General features: G+C 32.7%; 1 protein-coding gene across 1 annotated transcript in view; it reads left to right on the forward strand.

Moving 5' to 3' along the window:
- LOC102847390 (protein MEMO1-like) overlaps positions 1 to 17,454 on the forward strand; it is a 141,954-nt gene that overhangs the window by 105,103 nt on the left and 19,397 nt on the right. The window contains exons 6-7 of the mRNA XM_006882401.1: positions 5,881 to 6,023; positions 14,813 to 14,889. Coding sequence (XP_006882463.1) covers positions 5,881 to 6,023; positions 14,813 to 14,889 — 220 coding nt within the window. The remainder of the gene's footprint in view (positions 1 to 5,880; positions 6,024 to 14,812; positions 14,890 to 17,454) is intronic.

Consider the following 17,454-nt stretch of genomic DNA (forward strand, 5'->3'; position numbering starts at 1 on the left):
ATTTAAGCTATAGGACAATAAAGAACAAGATAAACCTTTTCTGCATGGCTTAAGTACTCTCAAAAACCTGGTTCAGTAAATATCTGTATTTATATAGATGAAGAGATGGAATCTTAGATTATTTTTAAGCAGCCTATTTAAACGGCCCAGCTTATAAAGTGATAAAAGATAAATTTTTAAAAACAGCTTTATTGAGGTATGGTTTGCAGTCTTTAACTTGGTTGTAAAACCCACTCATTTTAAGAATGCTGCACAACTCAATGATTTTTAGTAAATTTGTAAAGTTCTATAACCCTGTTCATACCATCTTTTACCAGAAGACATGTTTTGTCTGTCCATTCATGTGTTTCTTGGTCTTAATTGTGTTCTGGAAGAGCATTATTCTAAGTGGTATGTCTCTGGCATGTCAGTTTGCTGTACCGAGATAACTTGGAGTTGCTGTGAGGCTTTGTCACCGATGTGTCAAATGCCATAATGATTACCCATGGTGGTTAGTCTTTGGTGGAGCTCCCAGATTAAGACAGGCTTGAAGCAGGATTGACACCCACTTCTTTTTTTCTTCTTCTTTTTTTTTGTGTGTGCGTGTACCGTCAAATCAGATCTGACTGGTACAGGAGGATATGGCACCTCCTTCTCCGGCAGAGCGTCTGGTGGATTCGAACCGTGTTTCTCTGGGATTGCAGTGCAGTTTCTTGCCACTAGGCCACCAGAGCTCCCCTGACACCCACTTCTTAAACAGCATGCCTTTGGAGACTCTTTAAACATTAGAGAAACACCTATAGTTAAAGAACAGGGTTCAGATCTTTTGTTCATAGAGTTGCTATGAATCTTGCTTGACTTGACAGCACTTAACAACAACAACAATAACAACAACAACAGTTGCAGCACCCTTAGTTGAATAGAGTATTCTGGACATACATAATCATGAATAGGTTTCTTGGTTTTTTTTCTTGCTTTCAAAACTGTCATTTTTTCCCCCTTTTTAAAAATTTTTTAACTTTTTTTTTTTTTTTAGTGGATCTTTTTAAAATTTTAGCAGTTTGATTATGGTCTATCTAAGTGAGTCTCTTTGTTTTTGTTCTACTTTGACTATGTTGAGTTTGATTTTTGTGTGCTTTTATTTTTTTAATTATTATTAAATTTTATTAATTTTAATGAACATTTACAGAGATTTTGGGTTTTCATTCATTCATTGTTACACTGTTTTCTCCACCCTCCTCCCCAGTTTGTTCTTCTCCCCCCCCCACCGCCGCATGTCTGTTTTAATTGTCCAATTGCCACAGTGCTTGTCAAAGCCAGTTCTGATTAATCTCCTTTGTCAGTGTGTCCTTTGCCATTCCCTATCACTCCTCCCTGAGAGAGACTTCACCCTGAGTCATAAGGAAAAGGGGATGGCGTATTCTCTTAGCTACTTCCTGCTGAAAAGTGACACTGTAGGTTTCAGGGTTGTGCTTTTATTTTTTAACCAGTAAAATGTTTTTCATCAAATTTGGGATGCTTTCACTTAGCTCTTCTTTCCCCCCTTATTTCCTATTTCCTTTTGTCTCTATTTGAAACTCCAGTTAGTATATATTGGTATAATTGATGTTGTCCATAAGTAAAAGTGCTTTATTCAATTTTCTTTACTCTTTTTCTCTGTTGTTTTGATTGGTACTTTGAAATATTTTGGCTGTGGTTTGCTTGAGTTTCTTTTTTCCTTATGCATTCTCGGTTGTGCTCTTTTAATATAGTGATTTTTTTCATTGTGGTTTTGTACTTTGAAATTTCCATGTGGTTTTTCCTAATTATTTATTGACATTTCTTACTTATTCGGTCATTATCATTATATTTTCTTCTTTAGGCATGGCTTCCTTTAATTATTTGAACATATTTAAATTGTTTTGAAGTCCTTGTAAAATCTTGTACATGGTACTCTTGTTGATAGTCTTATTGTTTGGGCTTTTTTTTTTTAATTTAAGAAGTATTTTACAAATCATGCTGGTTTTTCATTTGATCACCAGATGTAATTTTTGTGATTACTTCCCCCATATAAATATTATGGTTTCTTATGTTTTTAAAATATTTGTATTGATTTTCATATACCTTTACAGTGTGTTTCATTTGTATACATTGTTTTATACTGTCTTTCATTATAGCACGTTTCATACAATCCTTCATACACATTCTATTTCACATTTTTTTATGCCAGTTTATTTACAAAATTCAAATAGGTTGTTTTTCACACAAGATCCTTTCCATTTCCCTTACTTCCCCACCCATCAAATTGAATGACCCCATGATTAATCTTGATCTCCCCTCCATCCTCACCCCTCTGCTTCCACCTCTCTCACCTTGAATCCCTATACTCATTCTACAATAATGGTTTTTACATTATTTGTCCTTGTGGTACTGAATTAGTTCACTCAGCATGTTGCTTTCCAGTTCCTCCCAAGTTAGATAATAGTTTACAAAATCATTGCTCCTGCTACTGTGTAGTATTTCATTGTGTGATTGTACCATAATTTCTCAAACCATTCGTTTGTGGTTGGACATCTGGGCTATTTCCATAATAATGCTGCTATGAACATTGATGTACAAGTCTCTATGTTCAGCTTTTGAGGATGCACCAAACTGCCTTTCAGAGTGGTTGCATCATTGTACCATCCCACCAATAAAGTATAAGAATTCCTATCTTGCTACATCTTCTCCAACATGAAATACTTGCTGTCCTGTTAAACTTTGCCATTGCTCCTGGAGTGAGATGGTATCTCTTGAAACTATGTATTTTTTTTGTAATCTAGCATCTCTGATTTTAATCAGATTTTTCCTGCAAGTTGTAATTGTGAATTTATTTTTAAGTAACTTGATTGATCTTAATCTGTCTTTCTCCTGATTGTTACTCTGACCTTTAACTGGTTGGGTTTTTTTTTTTTTTCTCCAATTCTCATTTTCATCTTTTAGATTGAGTTCCTAGAGTTCACCACTTGGGATTTTCCCCCCAATTCTCATTTTCATTTTTTAGATTGAATTCCTAGAGTTCACCACTTTGTCTTTATGCCAAACCAACTTGTCATTTTCTGACTCATGGTAACCTTCCATCTAGTTTCTGATGCTGCAGGTTGTACCTGAGCAGACAGCTAGCTCATCTTTGTCATGTGGAAAGGATGGTAGATTCAGACGACTGACTTTTTTGGTTAGCAGCCCAAACATAAGGTCGCATTGGTCTGGTCTCTTGTTTGGTGTCAGTTTGAGAATTTTTTTTGAGCCCAGTGTGTAGCCAACTGTTGTTTCACTTGGATACCTCACCTGGGTACCTTCTACATGGCTTAGTGTAATCATTAGTTGGAGATTGTGCTTAAATTAGTAAGACTTACCACTGTATGTGTGTTCAGAAGTTATTTTCAGGTTTGACTCTGAGTTTCCATTGGATTCTCTTTATGTGTGCTGCATGCAGTCAACAAGAGATGTATGAAGAGCTTGCTTGCTTACAAGTCTCCCCAATTAACTGATCTTTTATGGGAAGATTGAGATCTGGTTCTCCCTTGCTCATGTATGCAATACCCTAGTAGCCCTCTGCTCAGAGATTTGTGTAGGATTTATCAAGACCCTTTGAGGCTCTCTTATTTCCTGAATCTTCTAGTCAGTCCTCAGGTTGCCATTTGCCCTAATTGGCATTAAAAAAAAAATCTCAACTGTAGACTGTTTTCTGCTGGGTGTGGATCTTTTGTTCACGGTTCCAATCAGAAGTCATTTGCCTTTAGGAGTAAAGTTATTTGTAGCCAATATCACCCTTTTGGAACCATCAGGAGGATAGAGGCAGTCCCTGGAGAGACATGAGACTTCTCTACTGTTTTTCATGAATAAAGAATTCTTTTTAAATTTATTTAGTATTTAATTAATTATTTTTTAAAATTTTTTTACTTTGAAATGGTTGTTTTGTTAATTTTTAAAGGTAATCTTTGGAGAGAGATTTTGTACTCTTCTTTTAGTGGGAGTCACACTTCAGAACTCAGCACTTAAAACCTAAGTATAAACTTCAAATATAAATACTTATTTTTTTTTTAACTCATACTATTTTTTTTTTGTCTGTGAGGATAGAGAAAAAGTTATTTTTAAAGAAAAAAAATACAAAGCGAAGTGAGCTTTGATTAAGTTCTGGATACTATGAGACGTAAGATTTTGTGTCAGTAGCTTTGCATGCTCAAACAGGTTGATTGAAGGATTGGTGACTTTCCTGGAGCAACATATATTATTTCTTCAGAATGACAAAACACTCTTTAGAGTGACAAAGCACTTTCCCCATGATGCTCCTTTATAATAATTTTATGACATAGAAATTCCGATTATTTTGCAGATAAGGAAACATTCTCAGATTAACCACTTAGCCATGTTCTCAACTTTTGTACATGGTAGAGATGAGGCATCTTCTTAGTTCTCCTTATTCTTTATATTCTACATAACTATGTTCCTTTCTCTACCATTTCAAATATTTGAAGATTTTTTTGAAGATATTAATGTATCTATTTATGTAGGTAATAACTAAGATTGGAACAGTTCACAATAATCTTCCTGAATTTTGTTAGCAACCCAGATTCTTTTTAAATCTCCCCCAAATTATAAAGAGTCCCTATTCATTCAGGCCGTTATTAAGTAAACTGATAAAAGTCACAGAAAGAGATGTGCCGTGGCAGCTTCCTCTGCCAGCTTCCTCTTTTTTTCTTACTCCATAGATGCAGATTCTGCCCAAGAAGCCCCTGCATTGCAGAGGGACTGGAGATCTCTATGATCTGTTTATTTCGCAGTTGACAAGGGTAAGGGGGCCTTTTTTGGGGGAGGCGCTTGGGTGCCCTGAATTTAGCTTTATGCAGCCGGGATATTTCTTTTGGGAAATAAAACTTAGTATTTTAAAAACCCTTTTGTGAATTGTGTGTCCTACATCAGTTAAGTGTCAGATTATCACATTGAAAACATTTATTTTAATGGTGATTTAAAAAAAAATCTGTTCAAGAGAAACCATACAAATATGATTCATGCTTCTAAAATATCCAGATCTGGTATTATTTAGAATACATTAAACATATGTAAGTAAAACTTCCTAGAATTATAATTTTTAAAAGATTCTCAGATAACCAGCCATATATTTTTAAAACCCATTAGACTTAAGCTTTATTAATCTGCTTTGTTCCTTTTCCATGTGTCTATCAATCTGTAGAATGAAAAAGAGACTTTTTGGGTGGGTGTGATGTCTTTTCTCTTGCTCCTGGAAATTATTACTGGCTTACTTGAATTCTGTTCCTAATCTCTGTGCCAATGAAATAGAAGTTAGCTTTTTCCTGTAGTTGTTCATTACAATATGTGTAAAAGTACGTAAAAGTACGGTTGGGGAATCTAATAGCAAAGATTTTTATTGGTCTCACTTAAGAGGTTTGCAGAACAAGTGCAAGCACAATGGTGTTTATAACAGATACTTAAAATGGTATAATTAGTAAAATAGATAAGAAAAATTGGATTATCTTTTTGAGTTGAAAAAGATTAGTCAAGTCATTGTAGCTTTGATGAGTACCTTTAAGATTTGTGTTGGTGCTGATCTGATTGGTTTATGTTTATTTTTTGAAGGTGTTATTATACAAATTTGTTTATGAAAAGTATTACATATTTCTAGAGTTTAACTAGATGTATTTTTTATTCTGTATTTTTTCATGCACCTAAGTGGTTCTCTTTAAACCTTATAGTGTCTAGCTTTTAAAGTCAACAATAATATTATGTATTCTATCCTTACCACTAATAAACATTCCATTTTTTAGTGCCACCATATTTGGAAAATAGCTTTTGTACTTAAATATCTTAAATGACTCCTTTTTTTTTTCTTCTTTCTCTCTGTTTTTATTTTTTTGTTTTAAGCCATAAGGATGAGTTTACCATTATTCCTGTACTGGTTGGAGCTCTGAGTGAGTCAAAAGAACAGGAATTCGGAAAACTCTTCAGTAAATACCTAGCGGATCCTAGTAATCTCTTTGTGGTTTCTTCTGATTTCTGCCATTGGGGTAAGTTCTAGATTTTAACATACCATGATAGATACTTTATCATGAAATTAAAATTGTCTTCATTCTAAACTTTAAGTGTTAGTTCTTTATCACTTTCTTTAGGAATTTTATTTTTAGTAACAGTGTTTAAAAGTGAATGAGAAAATGTTTTGGTCTTTAAGAAAACATCAGATTATTTTAGCGGTTTATAGATATATTTCCAAAGGCGACTGGTATAATTGGATTCACTCTGTGAGGGCATCCTTGATTAGGCACTTATATTAGTTGGAAGTTAAAGTCTTTTAGCCCCATTTAAAGGTAGATTGTGTATTGTATACTTTTTGTAGTTAATTTTGTGGTGGAAATGGTTTTTTCCGGACATAGATGGGCAGGCACTAATGTGCTGTGCCAGTCTTTTTCTACGTTTCTTTGCTTGTAAGTATTTTTCTTTTGTTTTAAATGCTCTTTGTTTTTCCTTTTTACCTACATTTGCCATCAGTTTAGAGCTGTGTTCCAGAGATAGCACACGGCCACCATAGTCTATATTGATAGTTGGTTAATAAGGTCAAGACTCTCAGATGATTCTTGTGAATTTAAAGTGTGTTAATGAAAGATATCATGGAGTAATTGAAGCCTTTTGTGGATGCCTCATTTAATAACTTCCAACCTCCCTCCCCCTCAATTACCCAGTACTATTCCAGTGTATTTCTGAGTTCTGTCCCTTTTAGGACCACTCTTCGATCCATTTATTCATTGCTTAAGGATGTAAATACCCATTCCATTACCAGATATTTATTTGATTTTTCAAGAAAGCAGATGACCATAATTTTTAAGATAAAATGGTAGAAGGAGAATAAAAATATCCTTATTGCAATATAGGGAACTCTGAGTTATACATATCTTACTATGGGAAAAAGATGGGCAATCTCCTTTGCAATTTATTGTGTCAGAAACCGCCCCCCCCAGAGGGTCAGCTATGAGTTGGTTCCAACTTGATGGAACATGGTGCCCTCCCCAGTTGATTACCATATATATAATTTTTTTCCTTCCTGAGAACATTTGGCAGTATCTGGAGATTTTGGCGTTAAATGGTTGGAATCCTGGCATGATACTGAACATCTTACAGTGCCTAGGACAGTCTCTTCTCTCATCCTTTGACCAAAAAATATCTTGTCTAAAATGTTAAGAATGGTGAGATTGGGAATTACTGAGTAGCTGAGCTTCCGTGCTAAATACCTAAATACTGTAGGGAGCCCTTTAATAATAATTCTTTTGGATAATGGTGTGCTATATAGGCTTTTTTATTAGATCTGAATATATTCCTTGGATTTGAGGACTAATATTCTGTTTCTTTGAAATTCTGAAATGTAAATAATACATTTAAATTTAATACTAGTTAATCTTAACCTACTTATAAGGGTAATTTTTCTTAGTGTTGTGAATTTGCTTTGATAATGAAACCTCCAATATTTTTTTTTGTCTGTTGAAAATTACTTAAGTATGAGTCTGAACTCTGTATAGATTGGCACCATGTGCAAGTACAGTGTAAATTCACATGAAACATTAGGAAGTTTCTTACTAGTACTCTCCCTGTGGAATCAGTTTTTTATTTTATTCCCCTTAAATCTCATAATTATGTTCATTATCAAGGGATAATTGTACATTTAGGAGATTCTCCCCCACTCTCCAATTCTAAGGCAAGCAAACAAGTCTTTTTTTTTTTTGCAAACAAGTCTTTATATACAAAAAAAGAGAAAAATTAATTCTGCTTTACATTCTTCCTACATGCTTAGAAAATTAAACCATATGATCTCTCCTGATTTCTTGAAAACATTAACATTTAAATGTTGTAAGTACAAAAAAAGATTCCCATGTCATAAGTATAAAAATAAAGAACCTAAAATTTTGGAAGGTATAAAATTTTGTATAAGTGTTAGGTATGAGAATTATTCAAAACTTTAACTTTTATATTTACATTTGATGATTAAGTAACGTGTTTTTTCTAAATGTTGTTATTTTGAGTGTCACCACCACTAACAATACTTATTGATTACTTTGTACCTGCAGAAATCACTGTTCTGGTTCTTAGTAGGAAATTTGATGAGAATTGGGAAGTTAAGCAGAACTTGTTACACAGACAGTGTTGTCTCTTTGTTATGGTAGTAATGATAATTTACTTTTGTTTAGATTTGTTCTGTTTTACTTACCTCCTGTTGAAGTCCAATCACTCTACATCAACATAGTTAGGTTCCAAAGATCAGGTTGTCATTTGAAGGTAAATGATATGTGAAAATGGTAGATGACCATATCAGATAATGGAGTGGAGAATGGCTACATTATTGTTTAATTGCCAAATTTCATCAATAAACAATTGCCAAACAACTGAGAATCATGGCTAAGCCTGGGTGACATATCATCTTATTTATCACAAGTATTGTTTCTCTCAACTCACACCTCAGCATTCATTACTGACAGACATAGTCATTATGTGATACAGACATAGTTGATTTTTCACTGTTTTTATAAATGTGTAAGATGTTAGAAAATTAGGTAGTTGATACATGAGTAGTAGGTCAAGCATGAATCATAAGGTGGTGTTGCTGTTAGATGCCGTTAAAGTTACATACTCTTACATACTCATAAGAGGCCCTGTGAACCTTGTCCTATCCTGCGCCATCCTCACCGTCTCTGGTATATTTCAAACCAACAGCAACAGTCATAGGCTAGCTCTGGCTTATATTAACGTAGGAATTGGATTGGACGTTTTTCAAATTTATGTTCTAGTGCTATTGGGTGTGTTTCTTAAAATAAGAAGAGTGTTATTCCCATTTTAGAAACCTAGCTTCTTTGTCCCATAAAGAAAAATGTTTAATGTTATTTTTTTTCTTAAAAAAGATACCATATTACACTATTCCTAACACTGAATTCTAAATCAATATCTAGGAAGGAATCAGTTCTTAACGTATACAAAAAACTCTAAAGGCTTATGAACACACTCTACATTTCTTAAAAATTGATTTTTTAAGAAAAATGATTTACTTGATTATGGCATATTTATAGAATCTTCAGATAGATGCAGTGGATCTGTGTCATCAGATCTTTAGTTTTTATTGAATACCTTTCTGGCAGTGACTACATTCTTGATAATCATGTTGTAGGCCGTTCTCAAATTTTATCCAACTTCTAGGGCAGGGTGCGGAGGGTGGGGGTGGAGGAGAGTTGTCTTGGTGTGGTATCCTGAGTTAAGTGTTAACTTGTTTACTGATACATCATGCTTCAGACTTGACCAGCCACTCTGTGGGAAAAAGAGAAGGCAGTCTGCTTCTGTAAATATTTACAACTTTAGAAATCCTGTAGGGGCAGTGCTACTGATCAGGGGTCTCTGAAAGTAAAAATTAATTTATTGGCAGTGGGCTTATTGAAAAGAAAGTGTAAAATTTGTAATAAAGTCAGTGGAAATTCTGTATGTAAATTGTAAGGATTTTACTTGGTTGGTCTTAGAAGTTAGGCAAATATCTATTATAAAAAGTAGTAAAGTATGTTTCATTAAGCTTTTATTTAGACTTGAACAGACATATGAAGGTAAAGGTAGAAAAAGAAATTCTTTTTAAGGTTACATGTGGAGTGACTTATGCAGAAAGGAGAACTAGGAACGTGGATTCTCCTCTGCCATTTTTTTTTGTCTCCTCATTTGCATTCCCCAAAAGGAAAACCTATGTTTTAATTTCTGCCTTTTATCTTATCAGTGTCATAGAGAAATGCTTTTGTTAACCCAATAAGGTGATGTTTCCTAGGTAACTTCTTTTCTCTTGCTACTAGCGGGAAAGAGAATAAATGAAAATACATTTGCTTTTCCATTTTTACCACAATTAAGTAGTACCATGATATTTTTTGTGCATATCATGTTCTACATCCTGTGAAAAAGTTTCATATAAATAGATTTTCTCTGGACTTAATTGCTCCTAAATAGTAGAAGGATTTATTACACTCTTCATTTTTGCTGTTCTCCATATATATTGTTAATATTTGTTTTTTTCTTCTCTTGCTGAAATAATTTATAGTCCCAAATTGAGATTATTGTGACAGTAGATTCATACTTGTACTTGATTTGCCATTTATGGTCATTTTAAGTACAAATCAATTTCAAGAAATTTACATGATACATAACTTATTTTGCATTGTGCTTTTGTTAAAATAATAAAGTATATTAGTCTTTTTTGGGAGCTATGGTGCTTAGTGCTAAAGAGTTGGACTGCCAGCCCAAAGACTCACAGATTAAATCATCAGATGCTGCATGGGAGAAAGGAGGGCAGTTTCCTTCCATGCAATTGATAGCCAGTGAAAACCTGGTTGAGGGTCAGGTGTAGGTTGGTTCTTACATTATGGTGCATAACAACAACAGCAACAGCAACAACATAGTCATTTCAGTTTTTAATTTTGATCTGTCAACTTCCCTTTATCTACGTTATATGATTTCCTTTCCATAAACCCAACATTTGTTAAAAATGGCATTTTGCCCTAAATATTTGTAGGGGTTTTTGGTTGTTTGTTTGTTTTGTTTTTTATTTTATATTGTTGTATACTGTGGAGTCGGATCTGACTGGTAGAGGAGGAGATTGCCCCTTCTTCTCCAGCAGAGCACCTACCTGGTGAATTTGAACTGCGTGCCTGTGGGGTTGCTGCACAGCTTCTTGTTACTAGGCCACCAGAGCTCCTTTTGCCCTAAATATTTGTGAAACTATCCTCAACACCATAAATTTCTTTTAAAATGCATGTTAACAAGTAATTAATAGTAGTCTTCCATTTTCCTCATCTCTTATTTTCAGTGCAGTAAAATTTTTTTCTAAATATTTCTCTTGATTTCAGTGCAAGTTAGCAAATTCTTAAAATATATCTTATCCAAAACTTCACATTTGTCTCTTCAAATCTTGGTATATACTTATTTCACATCTTTAGGACTTTGATTTCTTACAAGTTTAATACTATGATTCAAGAATAAAAGTGTTACAGTATTTTAGTTATAAAAATCACCATATTTGATACTAGCTAGATAAAATTTATCTCTTGAATTACATTTTTCTTTTGATAGTGATTCAGTTGTGATTGTCCTCAGTTTAGGTCCTCAGTTTGGCTGTAGAATGGCCTAATTACCTATCTCACTTGCATTTTGTTGTGATGTTAACTCACATTTTTGAGATTATTCTCACATATAACGTATTAACTGTGTAACAGTACAATTTTTGTTTGAGTCATATTTTTAAAAATCTTTTATTCATTGATCTTTTGGGCAGTTTATGAATCAACCTACCAAGCTCATTTTTATTTTTGCAATCTGGTGCATAGTTTAATGTTGGTATATTTTAATTTTTTATACAACTTTTTTAAGGTGTACTTAAAAGTAGTGTTGATTCTTGTACCATTCATTGTTATGTTTGTCCTCATTAGTTGATTGTTGTGTGTTAAACAGACATCCCTGGAGCTTATTCTCCACACTCTGTGAATCCACTCATTAATCACCAGTCACCTTTGGAGATGGGAAAATTACTTACCTGTATTTCTTTTTCTCAGAAAGCGTGCTCTGGAATGGATTCACAAATGAGCTACCCTCCTTTCCTCAAAGAGTAAGGTTTCTGCTTTACAGGATTTTTTTTCTTGGGTTATTTTTCCTCTCATCTTTTGAATTTGAAAAGAACTGAGGGAAGGCACCTGAAGAAACTACTGACATACTCACTAGGGGAGTTCCAAAGCTTGTGCTGTCCCTAGGGCAGTGTCAATGGCTCTTAAAGCTAGAAAACTCATACTTGGAGTTGAAACAGGGGCTCAAAGAATCCATTTTCCCAGTGTACCTTCTGAAAGGATAAGTTTCAGGTAAGTAATTTTCTCTTATTATGTGATATGCTTTATTCATACTTATAAAAATACGCAAGCCCAGTCCTCCAGGTACTGAATCTGTTGTATTTGTTCACAAAATAGAGTCATAAGTACATGAAAGAATTTATTTTAAATTGATAGTAAATATTTACTTAAAATTATACTTATTATCAGCATTTGTGCTAGTCTTGTCATTTCCCTTTTACTGTGTTCAGTTGTATTTTTGATAATAAACAAAAACCATGTCTTTTGAGCTCAAATTCCAAGTATTTAAATCAAAGGGTATGTGTTTGTGTATTTCTCAAGGATAATGACAACTTCTTCAAATTAATTTCATTCTGGATGTCTATCAAACAGAACTCCTTACCCAAGTAATTTAAAAATATTTGTACAGTTTAAAAAATTATCATGCAATGGTTTGAGCTGTTATAAGTAAAACAATTTTTGGTATAGTAGCTATATATTTAGCTTCTGAACAGATACATCATTCAGACTTTTTAATCAGTTTTGCTGCTAAGTGTGAAATAGATACTGAAGAATAGCAGAAAAGTACATAACAAAATAGTAAACATTTACTTTAATTGCTTTTCTGTCCCATAGACTGGAAATTCCAAAAGTCCATAAAACTTTTCTTTCAGATGTTTTAAAGTACTCTGAAATGGTCTATATGACTCTAGACTTAAAAATATTGTCCTACTTTTTCCTAACTATTTTGGCACACTTTACCAACTTCAACTATTTTAAATGTCAGCAAATGGGTGCCACAAGATCATGATCTTTTTCTGCACTTGAAAGTAGCAATTTTCAAATAAGAAAATTATGTCTTTCGAAAGTGGCTACAACAGGTATTTTCAGAAAAAGGGGAAAAATATGTTAGTATACAGCCAGAGCAATTAATGTTCAAAGCATATATATCTTAATTTACATTAGGATAATACTGTTAAACAGTAACAGCAGGTAATAGTTTTCTAAGATCATTCATTAGCTTGTTCATTCACTTACGATTCTGGGCATCTTTTTTGAAAAACATTTTTTAATAATCAAATAGTAGACATTCAGTGTCATTGAATTGAATTATAAAGTTACTGATGTAGAACTTTAGATATTTGGCTTTGAGCTTTTTGGCATCCATGGTAAACAGAAAAAATAAACATCAATTATATAATTTTCTTTATTCAGTAGGATTAAGGGCAACAGAAACAATATATTCTTTAAGGAAAAACAGTGCTATATTTAAATGTATTTTTAAAGAAAGGAATTTCTCATGAATTATTTTATGATGGATCTAACAACATTTTTTTTTAGTTCAAGGATTGTAGTGAATTTTATAGTTATGATAACGTGATATTTTCTCTGTCTATGGCAAAAAGATATTAAATTCAGAAAGTAGAGACGGCCTTAGAGGGCTATATTGCTTGCTTCTAGGATACCATCAGCTGTAAGATGTAAAATTTATTTCATAATAGCTCTTGGAGGGAAAGTAACAGCTTCTTGTTACTTCAGTGCAAAACTGAAATGTCAAAGTTAAGAAAATGTGATATATTTTAGAAAAATGACCATCAGTGGTGATCAACATCAACATATAATGAAATACTAAGTTCTATGATATATAATTTTTCTTAAAAAGACATTAGAATGGATTTTATAATCTTGAGCTGCCCATAATTTAAAAGATATTTTTTAGAACAGAGTACTTAAGAATGGTAATTATTTAGTCAAACAAATTAATCTAGCATGATGTGTGAGGACCGTAGTTTAGATTTTTGAACATTGCTCTAGATGTTAAGCATGAGACACCGTGTGTATATATAATTCTAGTACTTTAGAAAATGGGCTGAAACATCTTAAAAAATTTGGAAAAAGGAAAGTAAATAGTTATTATGGGGGGAAGCATTACTGAAAGATAAGTTTAGGTATCTATGAAATACATCTTAATTCAAGTAAAACTCTAAATTAGTTGTTGATATATTTCCCTTTTGGTTTTCCTATTACTGTAGTAAGAAATTAGGAAGCTTTCATGGTATAGTGGGTAAGGAGTTGCCCTGCTAACCCAAAGACATACAGCTTGAATCTTCCAGCTGTTCTTTGGGGGAAAGATTGGCAGTCTTCTGTGTGATCTTCAGCCTCTGAAAATGCACTCAAGGGTCAGCTATGAGACTTTGCTGATTTGGCGGCGAGTGTTGTTAAGAGTAAAAGCGAGAATCTATTTTAGCAACATTTTTCTTTTTCTCTCTCTTTTTTTTTAGCTTTCTGCATTTCACTCTTCCTGTTCTTTATAGAACAGCCAGACAGTGAATATTCTTTGCTTACCCTTTATTGCTGATGATTTTATGTCAGGAAAGGAGTATTACAATTTATACTTTTGTGCAACAGATAATTATGTAAAGTAGTTATACTGATTTTTTTTTCCCCAGGTAGATTTTTTAAAGGTATTAGGTTTTATAATGAAGATTTGAAAAATCACACAAGCCACACAGTATTTGGCCAGTTCCTCTCCCCACCTCCGTATTAAAGATCAAAGTTTTGTACACAGGTAGTAAAAATCTTAAGTAGTCAGTGATTTGTTGCACTGAGATTGTTTCCTAAGGACAAATTTCTTTGAATCATACATACTCTTTGGATTATTTTTTAGTACAGACTGATAAATGTTTAACAGTGCTTCTAACTTTATAAGCTGTTTGTTTCCTAAACTTGTGTATGCTGTTGACTTTTCTATTTTACAACTTGAAATAGTTTTTAACATAAAATATATCACTGTGGTGATATAAAATTCCATTTAATACCTTCTCCCAAATGCCAAAGGCTCTTGGGAATAATTTTCTCAGAGGCTTATGCTATGCTCTGCCTTTCATGAGAACTGAAATTATTTGGTAAGCGCTTGCTTTCGTTTAGCTTCTAATTTTTCCCTATTTTATTTTGTACATGATATTTGTTTCAAGGTCAAAGGTTCCGTTACAGTTACTATGATGAATCCCAGGGGGAGATTTATAGATCCATTGAACATCTAGATAAAATGGTAAGTCTTTCAGGTGTGGGATTTTAATGATTTAAGACTTTAATTTCAGATTAGTTATTCAAGACTTAGTATGTTGAATTATACAAGATAGACTGATAATTCTTTTCCTAACTTTAAATGTTCAAATTACAATTTATAATTATATGAATATTGATTATAAGAATAATCTCTATTCTGCTGGTAGAAATTTTCTCTTTATTTCATTTGATTCTGAAGAATATGAAAGAATACAAATTTCTTATATTAAAACAAGGGGAAGAATCTTAGTTTTAAGGGCAGTAAAGAACACCATCCTCATTGATTTTCTGTTCAGCAGAAACAGTAGCAGATATGGCTGCTATGACTCTAAATCCTAATTATGCAGTGACTTTTTAACTCATTCTGAATTGTGTTACTGCTTCTTGCAATATACTAAGGAAATTAGTGCACATTTAGGTTTGATAGCAGGGAAGACTACTCTTCTTGAGTATGCTAAAAATTTTACATGTTAGACTAAGAAAAAAAAACCACCTCGGTTCTATTGTAAGGAAATGTGGATAGACTTGAAGTAATTAATTGCATTAATAAATCATATCTAATCCAGCCCTTGTTGTGTAGTGCTTTTGTTTATTTTTCAATATTATAAAACCTTTGATTGGCAATTACTACCATATCTTTTCAGAAATAATGGCATCATGATCTTGTAATGATATATTTTCCAGAATTCTAGTGTACATTTATTTTAGCTAGTTTAAATGTTGTCTAATAGGATTTACAGAAATACTGTATTTTTGCATAAGCCATGTACACCCTGTGTCTGCTTGCCAGTCAAATCCACTCTTCTCTGAGATATCACTATATGTGGTTTTTTTTAATAAAAACATGTTGTTGTTATTTTAATTTAGCACATCCGTTGTTGTTAGGGTAAGGGTGGCAAACAAACAGAGGAAGTATGCATTATTAGTGTAAAGCATGATACTTGATTTTTTAAAAATGATTATTATTTAAAAAAAAATTATTATTATTATCTTTGTGCACGTGTACTGTCAAATCAGATCTGACTGGTACAGGAGGAGATTGTCCCTCCTTCTCCAGCAGAGCATCTGGTGGATTCGAACTAGATACTTAATTTTAAGACATGCTTATTTTGGAAATTTTCTTTAATTTGACTTGAATGAAAGATTAAAAAGCATACTGTTGGATTTCTGCCCTCCACACCATCATTGATACACATTCTGTTTCACAACACCAATTACAGTACATACAATGAATGATACTCCATTCACTTATTTTGGTACTTTTTTATTTTATTCTTCAGATGTTTCAGAACTTTTTACAATGTACTTTTAATTTAATGAAATGAATAATATTAAACAGAACAAATTTGTGTCACTGATATATTTTCTTACAGATTGTTGCATAACTAATTACACTATTGTTTCAGTTCTGATTTCTATTGTTCTTAACATTATTAAGTCTTGTTCTTAACATTATTAAGTCTTCCTAGTATTCTTTGACCTTCTATTAACTTCCTTTAGTTAGTGGTTATGCTTCTTCCACTTCTAGCTAGTTTATTTAATGATATATATGCTATAGTTAATATACTCTTTATGAGAAGATATTACAGTGATTTGTGCATTTTAAAAGTAATTAAAGGTAGTTGATTTTAAATTTAAAGAAATATCATTAGGCTCTTTTTTTGGTTTAACTATCTTTTTAATAATTTTTTTGGTGAAAGTTTACAAATATTACTGGTTTTTCATATAATCATTCATAGACATTTTGTTTTATAACATTAGTTGTCATTAATGAATGTAATTAATTATATCTAACAAAACCCTTTATGTATTGCCTTTCTGATTTCTTATCTGTTTGGTAATTTTACTCCTTTCCCCCTCCTTTCTTTTCCATGTTAACTCTTTAAAATTGATTGTATTTATGTATAAATTTTTCTTTAGCTTTTCATAATAGTAATCATTCACCGTAATTGTCTTTTTTGTGACTGGCTTATGCAACTCAGCATAATTTGGTTTTGATTCATCTATGATATGCAGTATTTTAACAAATTCTTGATCCTTTTTTAGTGATGAATAATTTTCCATTGTGTGGTTGATTGTATGATAGATAGATCTTTTAGCTTTTAGTCCATCGATAAGACATTTGTTTTGTTTCCAACTCTGTTGTAAATGATGCTGCAATAAACATGAGGCCTGTATTTATACAGCTGCTCTTATTTCTTTGGAATATATTCTTAGTAGTGAAATTGCTAGATCAAATGATAATTCTCTTCCCAACTTTGTACCGAAGCACCAAACAAGTTTTAGCTTTTTATTTTTAAAATTTTTTTATTATCAGTACTTTTAATGAAAGTTTACAGAGACTTTGGATTGTCATTCATTCATTGTTGCACTTTTCTTCTGGTCCCCCCGGTCACCCCCACCTCCAGATTGCTCTTTTCTTTGAAATGTATAAAAGAAAAAGTCTTTGTTATACAGTCCCTCCCTCCAGGTCCACTCCACTATTCAGCTTTTGTACTGGACTCCTGTCATGACAATAGTAGCTAATTATATATATATTTTAAACAGT

This window comes from Elephantulus edwardii, unplaced genomic scaffold (assembly GCF_000299155.1).
Source record: "Elephantulus edwardii isolate Elephantulus edwardi_28Jun2011 unplaced genomic scaffold, EleEdw1.0 scaffold00019, whole genome shotgun sequence".
Lineage (NCBI taxonomy): Eukaryota > Metazoa > Chordata > Mammalia > Macroscelidea > Macroscelididae > Elephantulus > Elephantulus edwardii.